We start from the raw sequence: 13,694 nt of genomic DNA, 5'->3' as shown, positions 1-13,694 counted from the left end.
TGCCTCCAATAATGTCCTAATTACGTCTGTGATAATATGCTAATAATGCCTCGACCTCTTTTGAAGGCACTGAGTTCAGTGCGCAAACAAGGCCCAGCACTCTGAGACTGAGAAAACATCATCTGGTCCTTGTGGAGACAGCACAAGAAGGAGTGTGTGTGTGTGTGTAGTCAGGGGAGAGAAATATACGGTGAAAGTGCATTATCATCCAGTCTTAACTCTAGCTATTCTACAATGAGACCAAACTTTTAACTGTGTTACAGTCTTTTTCATCGTCATGGACACCAATGAATAAATGCACAAGAGGGTTAGAAACAACTGAAGCAGGTGTATGTTAATATAATACTGTAATATGGGCTTTAAAGTGGTCATAAACCTACATATAGGATTCAGTGCTGCGTGATCACAATCTGCGGCTGGCAGCCTCTTTTTATTTATTTTTTTGGCAGCAGAGTAACTTCACTATTGATAGCAGATGAGAGGATGAGTCAAAATAAGCAGATGTCATAACAGAAAACAGCAGAAATCACAAAATCACATCATATCTCAAAATATATTTAACGGATTAAATTAATACAGGTTTTGAGCAATTATTGTGTGGAAATGAAAAGCCTTTTTTTATGCATAGCTCTTCTTTTTCTGTAAGGTCACTCCGAGATGCCTGATGCTCAAGACCCTTTGCGTTCTCATTGTGTCTCATCAGCTTTTCCTCTGCTGTGTCAGTTGTGCTTAAGCATTCTGGTTTTCAGCAGATCACTGGATAAAGTCTAGGAATAATCCCTCATAATTTATCGTCTGGCTCTGACTGCATTCCATCTGTGAATTTCTGTACGTTGAGGAAGAGCTGCAGTGGAAAGTAGGAGCTGAATTGTGGACGGAGTGAAACAGAGGAAAATATCTTTGCGCTGCGCTGCTCCAGAGTGATCTCTTCCAATGATTCCAATCCATGAAAGGTCCATCACTTCCAAGAAGAGTTCGTGGGGAAGGCACCAGTTGTCAGCAACAAGAGAGGAGTAGAGAAAGAGGGAGAGAGAGAGAGGGAAAGGGGGGGGGGGGATTGCTCCTGCGTCACGTTTCTTGAATTTGTTCACCAGCTGTCAATGAAAATGATGACCTGTAGAGGCTTTTTTTTTTTTTGTCTTGGCTCTTCGTGTGCTCTAACAAACCTCACAGCTGGAGCCACACACTGAACAAGTGTAATCTTTATCGTGTAATGAATACTGGAACAAATGGACTCTCTCACACAATCATTTGACTGAGAAAACTTCTTCCCACTCACGAGTTTATGTGGATGTTGACCGTTGACCAATCACCTTCTGGATATGGAACTGATGCACAGCTTGATTGTCAAGCTCATAAACACTTTTCATTCATTTGTGTTGGACCAGACCTCACCTGCGTGCAATTAAAATCAAATGACAAATATTAGCTCAAACTTCATCCTGCATGTTAACATAATTTTTTTCACCCTCAGTATGCATGATACATCATTCTAATCTAATATGCATCTATTGTTGTGCTTTAATCAAATGTCGCACTAACCTGAAGCAGATGTCATGATGAGGAAAGGCTGGATAGGATGAGGGTTCAGAGAGCGCAAACTGTCTCCAAAACGATGCTGCGCTTCAGGTGACACGGAGGCGTGGAGGCAGGCGCACTTCCTGCAGCGTCCGCTGCAACATATAAAACGCGCAAAGTCAGACTTCTCCCCAAGTACCCACAAAGTTTGCAAAGCGCATAATCTGTTGCAGCACCTCCGTCTCTCCATTTCATCACAGAGGCTTCAGGGGTGATTAATCCTTGGCAGCAGGCACCACGACGCCAGGAAAGGAAAAGGTAGGAGCGTGCGTAACTGTTTCAATTCGGAGGTTTGACGCTTGGTTTAAATGCATCTGCTTGTGCGCAGAGCGGCAACAATATGAGTCTTTATGCGCTTTCCCCCCCACCTCCCCAGATCATTCCAACACACGGGGGGGTCGTCTGTCTGCTGTTTCCTCGAAGCAAAAATGAAACCTCAGTTATTCACTATAGACCTATTGCTTCTGTGCATATCTTGCGGAGCAAGTGCACTGGCAACGAGCGTTCCTGCTGCATCCACGTCCAATGTCACCAACGTTGGCGCAGCGCGCAGCGACGGGACGGAAGCCGCGACGACGTCAAAGATCAGGAGGAAGCGTTACATCAGTCAGAACGACATGCTCGCCATCCTTGATTATCATAACAAAGTTAGGGGGAAGGTGTTCCCCCCATCGTCCAATATGGAATACATGGTAAGTCAAATGTTCATTTAAAGTTCATTAATCTTTCACAGAGTGGATATTATTCTGTTTCCAAATAGTTTCATGTTTTTTTGTTGTCTTGTGTATGTTCTGCCAGACTGCATGTATCAAATAAATGGTCAGAGATGATAAGATTTAATCTGAAAATAAAAATATTGAGGAGCGAGAGTAAAAACTGGCTTTATGTTTCACGGCACCTTCTGATGTTAAGCAGATTGCAAAGCAGTCGACCACCAGAGTAGTCACTTCTAACAGAAGAGGGGTCATGTGTGGTGCCAGGAGCCCGCTGGCAGTGTAATGCCTCAGAGCAAAGCGGCTGTGAGAGCTGATAACATATTGTCAGGATTTGTACTCCAAACCTTTCTGGCTTTCATGTTGTACATTTAACTGTAAAATCAAATATATATATATATATATATAAAATACAACTTGTACAGCATAAAGCTGTATCATATTCGTGAATGTTTTTTTCAAAGGCCTTTAAGAAATTAGCAATTCAGCTGGAATAATCCCATTCCAAATCATCAGCGCCTTATTCCCGCCGGTAATACGATGGAGTGAAGGAGTCTTCTCTGTTTACGGAACTACAGTAGAACGACGTAATCCAAAGAAAAAAAAGATTGCGGCCATCAAACCACCAGTTTATCCAGTGAAGTGAGACACTGTGAAATGAAATGTCTGCTGATGTCACTGATTTTCTGGATAACGTTTGTTGATTGCCATGGTGACACCTGTAGCAACACTATGTGCTCAGAAAACGCCGACTCTTATCTCACGTTTCACCACTGAGTGAAGGTTTGGCTTTGTTCTTTTCCATCAGGTAATGGGTTTCCGTGTTTCCACCGTGTCTCTGTGTGTTTAGGTGTGGGATGACACTCTCGCCAGGACAGCCGAGGACTGGGCTCATGCCTGCCAGTGGGAGCACGGCCCACCGAGCCTCCTTAGGTTCCTGGGTCAAAACCTCTCCGTCAGGACAGGACGGTGAGTGACCTTTGACTCCCCTCCCCTCCCAACATCTGTTGTTCCTCTCAGGGATGACGCTCTCTCCACGGTCATGGTCGTTGCCTTGCAGCAGCCCCCTTCTTCTTTCTCCTAAAAGTTTTTGCACTGTGACCCAGTGACTGGTTGAGGAATGCGCCTGCAACCTTTAAATAAACAAAAGTTAAAGTCTCATCCCTTTAGTGGGTCTTGACTTTCCATTTGGAAACACAGAGCATCTTTATGAGTTTTACACTTTTAGATTTTATTGAGAAGCAGCAGCGAGTCGAGTTCACATTATGTTAATATGCTATTTTCTAACACTCGGAATTAGTCAAACGTTTATCCACCTTTCTATGTTGTCAAACGGAATCGGTTAATTGGAATTCTCTTGGCAGAGTTCAGATCCTCAACAAGTGTAACTGTGAAATATTCTGAAAACTAATGGTGTGGACAGATGATTGGAGTTTTTCAAAATACATTTTCCATGATGCAACCTAACAATTGAACCCACATTTAAATCCTGAATTAGACCAGTGTTGGAAACATTATGTTCATGTTTTGTTACCACTAATTCATGTCATACGTCAGGGGGACTAAAACACCTTGATTCTATTACACCAATGTCCCTCTGAACTTTGTTCCTTTTCCATGGCAACTCAGCATTTTGCTGTGCAGAGTCTGTTTGGAATCTTGCACACAAACATTGCCAAAGTGAACCCAATCCTGAGAATTCTGTCACTGTTAATTATTCAAATAGATGGCGTTCGGCTGCAGACTCTGCAGCTCTGGCGCATCTTCACGATGGCCTTGTTCAAATCCTGGATGTTTGCCAGCAGCGAATGTGGTTTTGAGACAGTTTTACTTCAGAGCATCATGTTGCTTCTCGGTAATTTGATCTGAGGGAACAGCTCTTCACACCATAAACAACACCATAAACAACTTTGACAAAAGCAACAATCAAACAATGACATTCACAAACGGTCTAAAACGTTGGTAGCGAGTAATAGATTGGAATTACTTTTGCAGGAAAGAGGAGTCCACACAAACAGGGAAATAACTGGATTCCACAAATGCTACATTGTGATGCTACATTCTGCACCACCCTGAATGCACCTGTGGTCAAACTAGTGTAGTCGACTGAGCACGTTTGTCTTCTGTTCACAGCTATCGATCCATTCTCCAGCTGGTGAAGCCATGGTATGATGAGGCCAAAGATTACTCTTTTCCATACCCCCGTGACTGCAACCCTCGATGTCCCCTGAGATGCTATGGACCCATGTGTACCCATTATACACAGGTACACAAGCTAAAGTCCCAATCATATCACCGTTGTTGAAATGTTCTGACAGTGCTATTAATTGGCTGCTGCTCTGTCTTTTCTGCAGATGGCGTGGGCAACAACCAACAAAGTAGGCTGTGCTGTTCACACGTGCTATAACATGAACGTGTGGGGTTCAGTGTGGAAGAGGGCGACGTATTTAGTTTGCAACTACTCACCTAAGTAAGTACACCTGACAGCTGACTGTGCAGTTTGATTTGATCCTTCTTATAAAGTTTAATTTACATGCTGTGAGGAGGCCTGTTAGTCCTAATGAACCCATTAACCTCTTAATGATGTGGTGACAGCGGGATTAATCTCCACATTGGCCACCCTGTTTTATGCTGAGTTATGCGATACCACCCATGACGCTGGGTGATTCAGATAGCCCCAATTACAAGGCTGTACTACGTTACCAAAGTCCCGGACACCCAAGAAACAGAATCACAGATTCCAAATAAATTCCAAGAAACAAATCTCCCTTGGACTCGTGACTGACTTGTGACCTCAGTTCTTTAATCCCACTCGTTTGAGAAACATTTAAAGCATAAGAGACTCAAGACTCTGACCTATTTTACCTTTAGGAAAATGTGCACTTTTGACTGCATCTCTTATTTCTAGTTACACCTCATATCATCTGTGATATGAATGCTGCAATCTGGTTGCTCATGAGCCTGCAAAGCACATGCAGCTAAGAACGTGATCTTCTGATGATGGTGATGATATTCAGATATAAAACTGGTCAAATGTGATCTGCAGATCATGTGAGTTCTTTGTGAGATCCAGAAGGACGACTCGGCATACATAAGGGTGCTATTGTTTGTAAATTGCAACAAGAAATATATTTTAAATTCAACATCTTCTGTTGTAGAATCTTCTTCATATTAGGCTTTACTGGACAGGAAACAGGTCGAATTTTATTTGAAGTCATTTTGATGCTGTCTTCCAGGGGTAACTGGATTGGGGAGGCTCCCTACAAAGTAGGCGTGCCCTGTTCCGCCTGCCCTCCCAGCTATGGCGGCTCCTGCAGCAATAACATGTGCTTTCCTGCTCTCAAGACAAACTACCTGCACTGGTTCAAATAAACACAGGTTTCCACTCGATGCATGATGAAAACCTGCAGCACCACAGAGACATTGTTTTAATCCCCTAAAGATTTGCACAGCAGTCGTGGATCACACTATTTTGTATATATGGGCTTATTTAAAGACAGACATTTGAACTTAGCAGACAAGTTAGCATTGATGACTTGTACATAAATTGTAAATTAATGATAATTGTATCAAAATTGCTATTACTATCGTGACTGATGCAGGATAATTTATGTGTAGAGTGGGTTCCTCCAACACAGTTTACACTGTACGTGGTGCTACATACGATTCTGTCGTCACTATATTAATTTACTGTTGACAGCGTGGTAATTTAAGGACATGACATCATCATAGCTGCCTCAGAGCTGCTCACTTTGCTGCTGTGGGCATCACACCTCCATGTTGTGTGCTCTTACCTTCAAAGGACTGCTGTGATGTAAAGATCAAGGCATTTCACCTCACAGGGTAAAACCCACACTGGTGGCATCAGCTTTGTAGCCGCCGTAGGTTCACAACGAACTTCAACTGGTGCGCAATGGTTTCTATTTGTGTTCTGCAGCAACCTAGCAAACGTTGTTGCAGCCGGTGCAGTCGCTGTCATTACTCACAAATGTTTGCTTCAGCCTTTATGCAGTGTATTTTCAGTGTTAATATGCACCTGATTAGGTGGTTTTCCATCACAGGTGTTTCATACCTCAAAGCATCTCACAAGTTTCATTCATATTTCATGTCAAATGTATGCTAAAGAGAGCACATGCAATGATATGACCCACATATCACATTTATAATTAGAATAGTATGCAGCGTGTTTGAATTATATTCCAGTATATTTACATATTACACAAATACATTGTTAATATGTTGTGATCATTGATGTAGTTTGTTTTTACATGTACATAATCATCATATCTTGTCTATGTTAAAACAAGTATACTGTAAGTTATTCATTTTATATGCGAACAATATTTAATTGATAGTCATTTTTTAATGTTTCGTTAAAGATTTGTAAATATATCTAAATGATTAAAAGGTACTGAATATGTTCAGTTGCATGTCAATTTATACAATGTTAAAGGAGATTTACCTGAATGTAAGTGAGTACTTTTGAATGAAGCATTAGCAATATATTAACAAATGAATGCTTCAACATTTGGAATTAGAATTCATTATTAAATCAGTAAATTCTAACACTAAGGAAGGCACATCATCAGCATATTGGTGACAAAAGCAACAAAAAACAATGGGTTTTCTGCACTGATTGTATTTAATTGGTATTAACAACAAGCTATTTTTACAATGTTTTTTTTTTGTATTTATAAAAAAAAAAAACTATCATGTATTTTAAATGTGTTTTTGTTATATTTGGTGCTCAATCCGGTGGTACAGTGGTGTAGTGATTATTGCTGTCACCTTACAGCAAGAAGGTTTGGGTTCGATTCCTATCTGTGTGGAGTTTGTATGTTCTAACCGTGCCCACGTGGGTTTTCTCCGGGTTCTCCGGTTTCCTCCCACCTCCACAATATGCAATTTAGGTCAATGTGTGTGGCACCGCGATGGGCTGGCAACACGTCCAAGGTGACCCCGCCTCTCACCCATAGCAAGCAACTCCAGTGAGCCGCAAATTGGAAAAGTGGAAGACAATGGATGGATGGAGCTGAATCCATCTGTTGCCTACGGCCAAAACAGCCCGATTGTACCATGTCCAGTGTCTGTGCTGATGTCTGATGTCATCATATCTGATATTGATTACAAAGTATTAATCCATCCATTTGATTCTCAGTTTTTGCTTTCAGTTAAAACAATGCCTTTTGCAAAACCTCACATCCTGTATATCAAAGGCTGAGAGGGAGGAGAGAAAACATCCTGGGGACACAGCTGAATCCTAATAAAAAGAAGATTGACATTGGCCCCATCTGTCCATGTCGACACAAACGAGCAGACGACTGCTGCTTTCAGGGAACCCTGGTTTTTATTCTCTCCAATGAAACCATTGACCTCAGAGGGAGACTCGCTGAGCTCAGTGGAATGCTAGAAACAGAACAAGAGGGCTATGTCGCCACCAAGCACACAGATTAAATCCAAACAGTGGGCAAGGAACAACCATTTTAAAAAGCCAATAATTTCTGGCTTTGCACCTTAAATATTTTGTTTAGAAGTTGATGGAGGCAGAGGGGCTTTGTAAGCAGTTGAGACAAATACGAATTTACCTAGAATATGCTTCTAGGTGAGCCTGCATCAAAGCTTCAAGTGTGCAATTGACAATTTATTAGTGGTTCATTATTAGACAGATTAGTAAACAAGCAAGAATAACATGTGAACTGCACATTTCTCTAATGCACTTTGCCAGGTATAAATCCAAATGATTTTCTCTGAGTAAAGACCCAGAGCCAAACGGATGATTGGCAGACATTTGAAAGTCACATTCGAGGCCTTTAAAAGTAAGATTGTATTTTGGAAAAAATAATTTTTGGAAAGGAACAACTCCATATTTGGACCATTGTTAAATACCAGTACAGAAAAACTTTACTGTTCTTGATGGAAGAATGATTCACTTAATTAGCCAAGCATAAACAGCTTAGCTGAAAATGACTGTAGATGGGTTTCCAGAGGTGGAGAGTTCCAGCATGCGTCGCGTTTTACTGCATGCGTGTGCTTGTCTTGGCAGGAAAGATTCAATGAGACCCTCAACAGAGTTCACTCTTTGCCAAACTAAATTCTCTCTTTCACCATTGCTTGTATTTTCAGCTGCTAAAGGCTTGAAGATCATTGTCATTACTGTACCTGCACAAAAATGACAAATTACCTTAGCAAAATGGTTTCAATTCCTGCCTGCCCACCCACTGGCTTACTTTGGAGTCCTTTGCCACAGGAGAAAACTCCTCAGGAGAAAGAGTTTGCTCAGTTGTACATTGTAAAATTGATTTTGACCTTGAAAACATCTTGATACAATCCCATCTTAAGGTCCACTTTCTTGCTTTAACAGCTTCAGACCAATCTGTTAAATGAATCCTTAATTTGTTTAAAATGTGCAAATATATGGAAATTCCAACACTTACATTTGGCTGAAGATCAAACGAGGGTTAATGTCAGTAAATGGACCTTGAGTGGAGATTGTCAGATTTGTCAGATAATGATGTTTACCTGAACAACAGGAAAGGAAACACCAGGTGACGCTTACGTAGTTCCGTGTGCAATCTTTACATTTGAACTGCGTGTAGTGGAAATTGCATCAGATATACATCGTCATTTTAATCATCATTATAATAACAACTATTTTTGGACATATCGTTAAAAAAAAAGCTGCACGGAAACATCCACAGAATATTTACCGGTAAATGAAAATGACAGCTGCTAGAAGCATGTTTTGGGATCTCCTCAAATGTTGGCATGTGCATGATGTTAAAAACCTTTTGCTAGCATAAATCTCTCAGGGCAACAGAGTGAATTGCAGGCCGTGATGTTGCACTCTTTTCTGTTGGAGTTGGATGCTTTTACTTCAAACATGGAGTAAAAAAAAAAAGTATTTTCAGGTACACTAATCATTTGTGGTGCCCCAGTTGTCTATTTCGGTGCATTTATTTGTGATAATGGCACCAGAACCCGCTGGGAGGTGTTCCATTTCTCACATGATTTCATGGTTAAATTAATACGTTCTCCCTAAGACTTTGTTAATGGTTCATACAATGAAATGACACATCACTTCAGTCTTAATTCAGTGGTTTATGTTATCGTCACTTTTCTCGTCTAGTGACTTTTCCTTTGCAAAATAAGCTCCTCACATGGTCTAGTAAAAAATAAATAAACCGTATCCAGCATACCTTGGATATTCCATTTCATATTCCAAGGACAGAGACTGGTTTTCAGTCATAAAGGTGTATAGTCTACAGTTACCTCATATGCAACTTTAAACGTAATAACATGCTGTTGATCCAACATGCCAGACTCTGGCTGTGACCTCCTCCACCACAACGGCTCCTCAGATCAGAATACAGTATGTCTAATCCTGAGACAGACTAGATGTGACCCTTCTCGTTAAATCTGAGGACATAAACTGAGGTGAAGTTGGTTCTATTTCTGTGTTTTCCTACTGCAGTCTTGTTTTGGACGGCCGCACATTTGTGTCCTTGCAGTGCCTAGCAAAGACGCCAGATGAGCGACATCCTGCAGCCACGAGATTTGGGCCAAAATCAATGTCCTCTCAAAAGCACAGTGCTGGGAAAGCACTGCATAATCAGATGGGCTCTCCTTTATTCTAAACTCCCTTTCATACTTGCAGTCAGGAAGCCAACAGAGACATTGGTGTTCATACCGGTGCAGAGCACACTGACCTGTTTGTTCTGATGCACTGTAGTCTTATGTAATTCTTATGATATAATATTCTGAACAAGCACAACGCAACCCAAACATGAACTTAAAAAAGTATTAGTATCGGATTTGATGGCAAAAAAATGTTAATTGAAATATCATGTTACTGCATTTGGCATTAATGTGAAGCTTCTTGGATTTAACTGGATTGCACGACAAAAACAAACGTGAGACATCAAACACAGAGAAGACCTATAAACCAGCTCCCAGTGTCTTCAAAATAACAAAAAATTTTTTTTTATGTTTGAGTCTTCTAAAACTGATACAAAATATTACAAAGAGTTGAAATTGTGGTACAACTTTTTTTTTTCATCTTCTCCAGCATGATCTCCAAAAAAGATGCACAATGACTAAAAGTCAAATACTGACACCTGGTGGTCAGTCGAAACATGTAGCAAGTGCACGTTTATGCACCTTTGCGTCGAAAATAACTGCCATTTCACAAATTAAATGTTTAATTAAAAGTATATTGTCTGTATATGTTTAGCAAATCATTCTAAAATGTATGAACACATGAAAAAAAATTACCTGATTAAATATGTTCAAATAATATCATAAAGAAAAAAATACATGAATAATAGAACAAAACAAGCGCCTCACAGAAAGGTCCCAAGCTGGATTTGAACCTGTGACCTTCTCTCTGTGAGGCAACAGCGTTAGCCTCTGTGCTGCCCCATTCTTATATGCTCATCTTATTTTCAGATTTGTTCCTCTTATTGATTATTATGGTGCTCCTATATGACTCTAGAGGAATGGATAACAGATCCAAAGCAGCAACATACTCTGTCTGTGAACAATCACAAACCATCTTTGTGTTCAGTGATGACGGATGCATTGGCATCCCTTCACCACCGGGGGGTAGAGGCAGACAGACCAAGTGAAACAGGCTTGAGGTGGATATCTAAGGCAGCCGTCTGCTGAACACTGCTGATAATGCCACACAAGCAATGATGTAGAACGTCTGCCAAATGACCTTGATGCTCTTTACTCCCATTTTCACACGGACACAGTTCCAATGTTCTGACCTCAATTCGGCTCAACCACAGCCATTAGGGAGCAATGCACCAGATAACAAGTGTTCTTTGAGCGTGTTTGTGTGGCTTGCTGTCAGGCCCAGAGGCTGTAGTCCTGTCGTAGAGGTTGGGGGGGTCTGCTGGGGCTGATGCATTGTGCTGGGTTCAGGAGATTTCTCACATGCTGTGTGGAGGAGGTATGGAGCATCTGGACCCCTGGACCCGTGGTCTATGAGTGACTGTGTGGATGAGCTAGAAAAAGGCAGGGGGGGGGGGCGCAGGATAAGAGTAGAAGGTGAATATGTGCAAGAGAGTAGAAGGAAGCTTTTTGTGCAAATGCCAGACAGTCCCAGAGACAAGGTCTGATGTGAGAGAAAGGAAAAATGTAAAATATTAAGGGAGACAGTAGAGCAGAAAGTGGAAGACACAAAAGAGGTGATATGCAGCTGCTAACACAATAAATGCAACCATGAAATAATTTATATTGCTTTACCACAGGCAGAAATAGTATATATTTACTGGCACAAATTGTAATAAACATTAATCAGAGAAGGTCTCGTCTGTTACAGATGACTTGACCTAAATTACCACACTGTAAATTATGGAAATCCCTGAGCTTTTGCTAAATATTTCCTTATCCAAACAATTTCATTTTTATAGGTGGGGTCAGAGATGTCCTCTTAGAGCCAGTCTGAGAATACTTCAGCCCCACCTGAAGTCATTTCAGAGTCTAAGCCTATAAAATTATTTTGGGTGTTTAAAATAATTACCTTTTTTTCATGACTCATTTATTTATATTATGAAGACATGTGCGCACACACGTGCACCCTGTCACTCCTTGGCTGCCTGACCTCTCGCTCTCTAAAGTGCCAAGCAGAGACACCCATGCATTCTTTTCCTCTCCTTTACACACACACACACACGTCGAAATGTGGTGCAACATTAATTCTATAGCAGAAAAATTAGTGTGGGGCTGCCCTTCTGGGAGCTGTGGGCAAAACGAGCGTATTGCTATTTCAGCTTTGGAGTAAAGGGGGTGGGGGTCGAGCTGGACCGCAGAGAGAGGGCCGCTGCTGGAAGTGTGGCCAAGGCCTCTGCTACTGACCCAGAGAGAAGACAGTAATCCCTGGGTACATGATGCTCAGAGTGTGGTGGGTCCTCAGTGTATGTATGTATATGTGTGTGTGTGTGTCTGTCTGTCTGTCTGCCTGTTTATCAAGTATGTTTTGATTTTTCTTTAGATACTGTGATCAGAGCTGATCTATTCAGACCCTGAATCACCTGATGAGGAAGGACTTCGGGCCACCCCCCCCCCCAAAAAAAGCATGAAAACATCAGGGAGTCATGGCAACAAGGCGATTAATCATGCAAGCAGCAAAATCACTGGTGGTACAAGGCTGTCTTGGCTGGCGTTCAGTTTATTATGTTTGTAAAATACAAATGATTCTGTCTCCGTCAGTGGAAAGAAAGTCTGCACGGGGGGGCAAACACAGATGCCCGATGAATAGCTAAGTTATGTTTCCAGATGTGCCTGCAGTTACCAGTGAAAAGGACCAGATGACAAAAGACAAAACCTGCTTGTTTCCAGTATGGAATTTGCACTGTGTTGCAGCGGGAGGGGAAACGGTGACGAGTTCAGGAATTGGAATTAACAGGGAGTTGGTTTGTGTTTAAATCTCTCTAAGGGATCATCTGTGAACAGTTAGACTGGGGAGAATGTGGCCACGTTTGCTGCTCGGCTCCACAGAGGAGATAGATCCGATTAAAATCAATGTTTTTGTTTTTGTTTGTTCCTTCAAAGCCAGAGCATCAGTCGGTCGATATCCTTCATGTGCGTCTTACTGCTCTGAGGATGAACTGTAGAACTTATGCCTAAAGTTTTACTCTTTTGAAAGTGCAATTCATTCACCATTAACTTATTTTACACTAAACTATTGTCTGTTTTTGCTGACATCCACAGAATTGCTATGAATATTGCAAGAAAAGAGATTGCGCTTTTATTATACTGAACGCGCGCGCGCAAAGGTCTTGCCATGGACTGTTGAGTTGAGTCCAGCCTTTTGGAGAGGCGTGTTTGGGGGCGGCACACTCGAAGCGCAGTCAAGTTGAGGATAAAACGTGCCCAAGTGATGCTTTAGCGGCTGTGGCGCAAGAAATCCCGCAAGGAGAGGGAGGCGGTCTGTCCAGACTGATGACAGCGGAGTTAACCCGCCACACGCAGCGACAGCCCACGCAGCGACAGTCCACGCAGCGACAGTCCACGCAGCGACAGTCCACGCAGCGACAGTCCACGCAGCGACAGTCCACGCAGCTCCACCTGAGCGCTGCAACTCACTTTCAAGGCGCTTTATTTTCTACAGCGGGAGTTTTCTAACAGTCACTCACATCCATCCCACAAGCTCAGGAAGTGGGCTGCATTCCAATTCACTCAAGGTAAATAGTTATTATTATTTTCTATGTGTATTAAATCCTAACTCCCCATTTCTGTAAGTATTTACTAAAGTGCATTTATTCCTGCCGTGCTGCTTAATGTGATTGAACATTTAGTGTGGATTTTAAATAGTTACTAAGCTGTCACAGCATTCTGTTATTTGGGATAGAGAACTAGAAGCGGTTCAGTACTAGTTCTTTTTAATCCACCAGTCTA

The 13,694-nt window shown here is 41.7% G+C and overlaps 1 protein-coding gene across 1 annotated transcript; it reads left to right on the top strand.

Moving 5' to 3' along the window:
- The first annotated feature begins 2,006 nt into the window (after positions 1-2,006).
- LOC137913818 (peptidase inhibitor 15-A-like) lies at positions 2,007-5,663 on the top strand. The gene is made up of 5 exons (XM_068757454.1): positions 2,007-2,270; positions 3,142-3,260; positions 4,425-4,557; positions 4,646-4,761; positions 5,528-5,663. The coding sequence occupies exons 1-5, from the start codon at positions 2,007-2,009 to the stop codon at positions 5,661-5,663; spliced, it is 768 nt and encodes a 255-aa protein (XP_068613555.1).
- Positions 5,664-13,694: the final 8,031 nt, after the last annotated feature.

This window comes from Brachionichthys hirsutus, unplaced genomic scaffold (assembly GCF_040956055.1).
Source record: "Brachionichthys hirsutus isolate HB-005 unplaced genomic scaffold, CSIRO-AGI_Bhir_v1 contig_440, whole genome shotgun sequence".
In the NCBI taxonomy this organism is placed as follows: Eukaryota; Metazoa; Chordata; class Actinopteri; order Lophiiformes; family Brachionichthyidae; genus Brachionichthys; species Brachionichthys hirsutus.
Note: the sequence above shows the minus strand (reverse complement) of the source record. Positions and strands in the feature narration are given on the sequence as shown.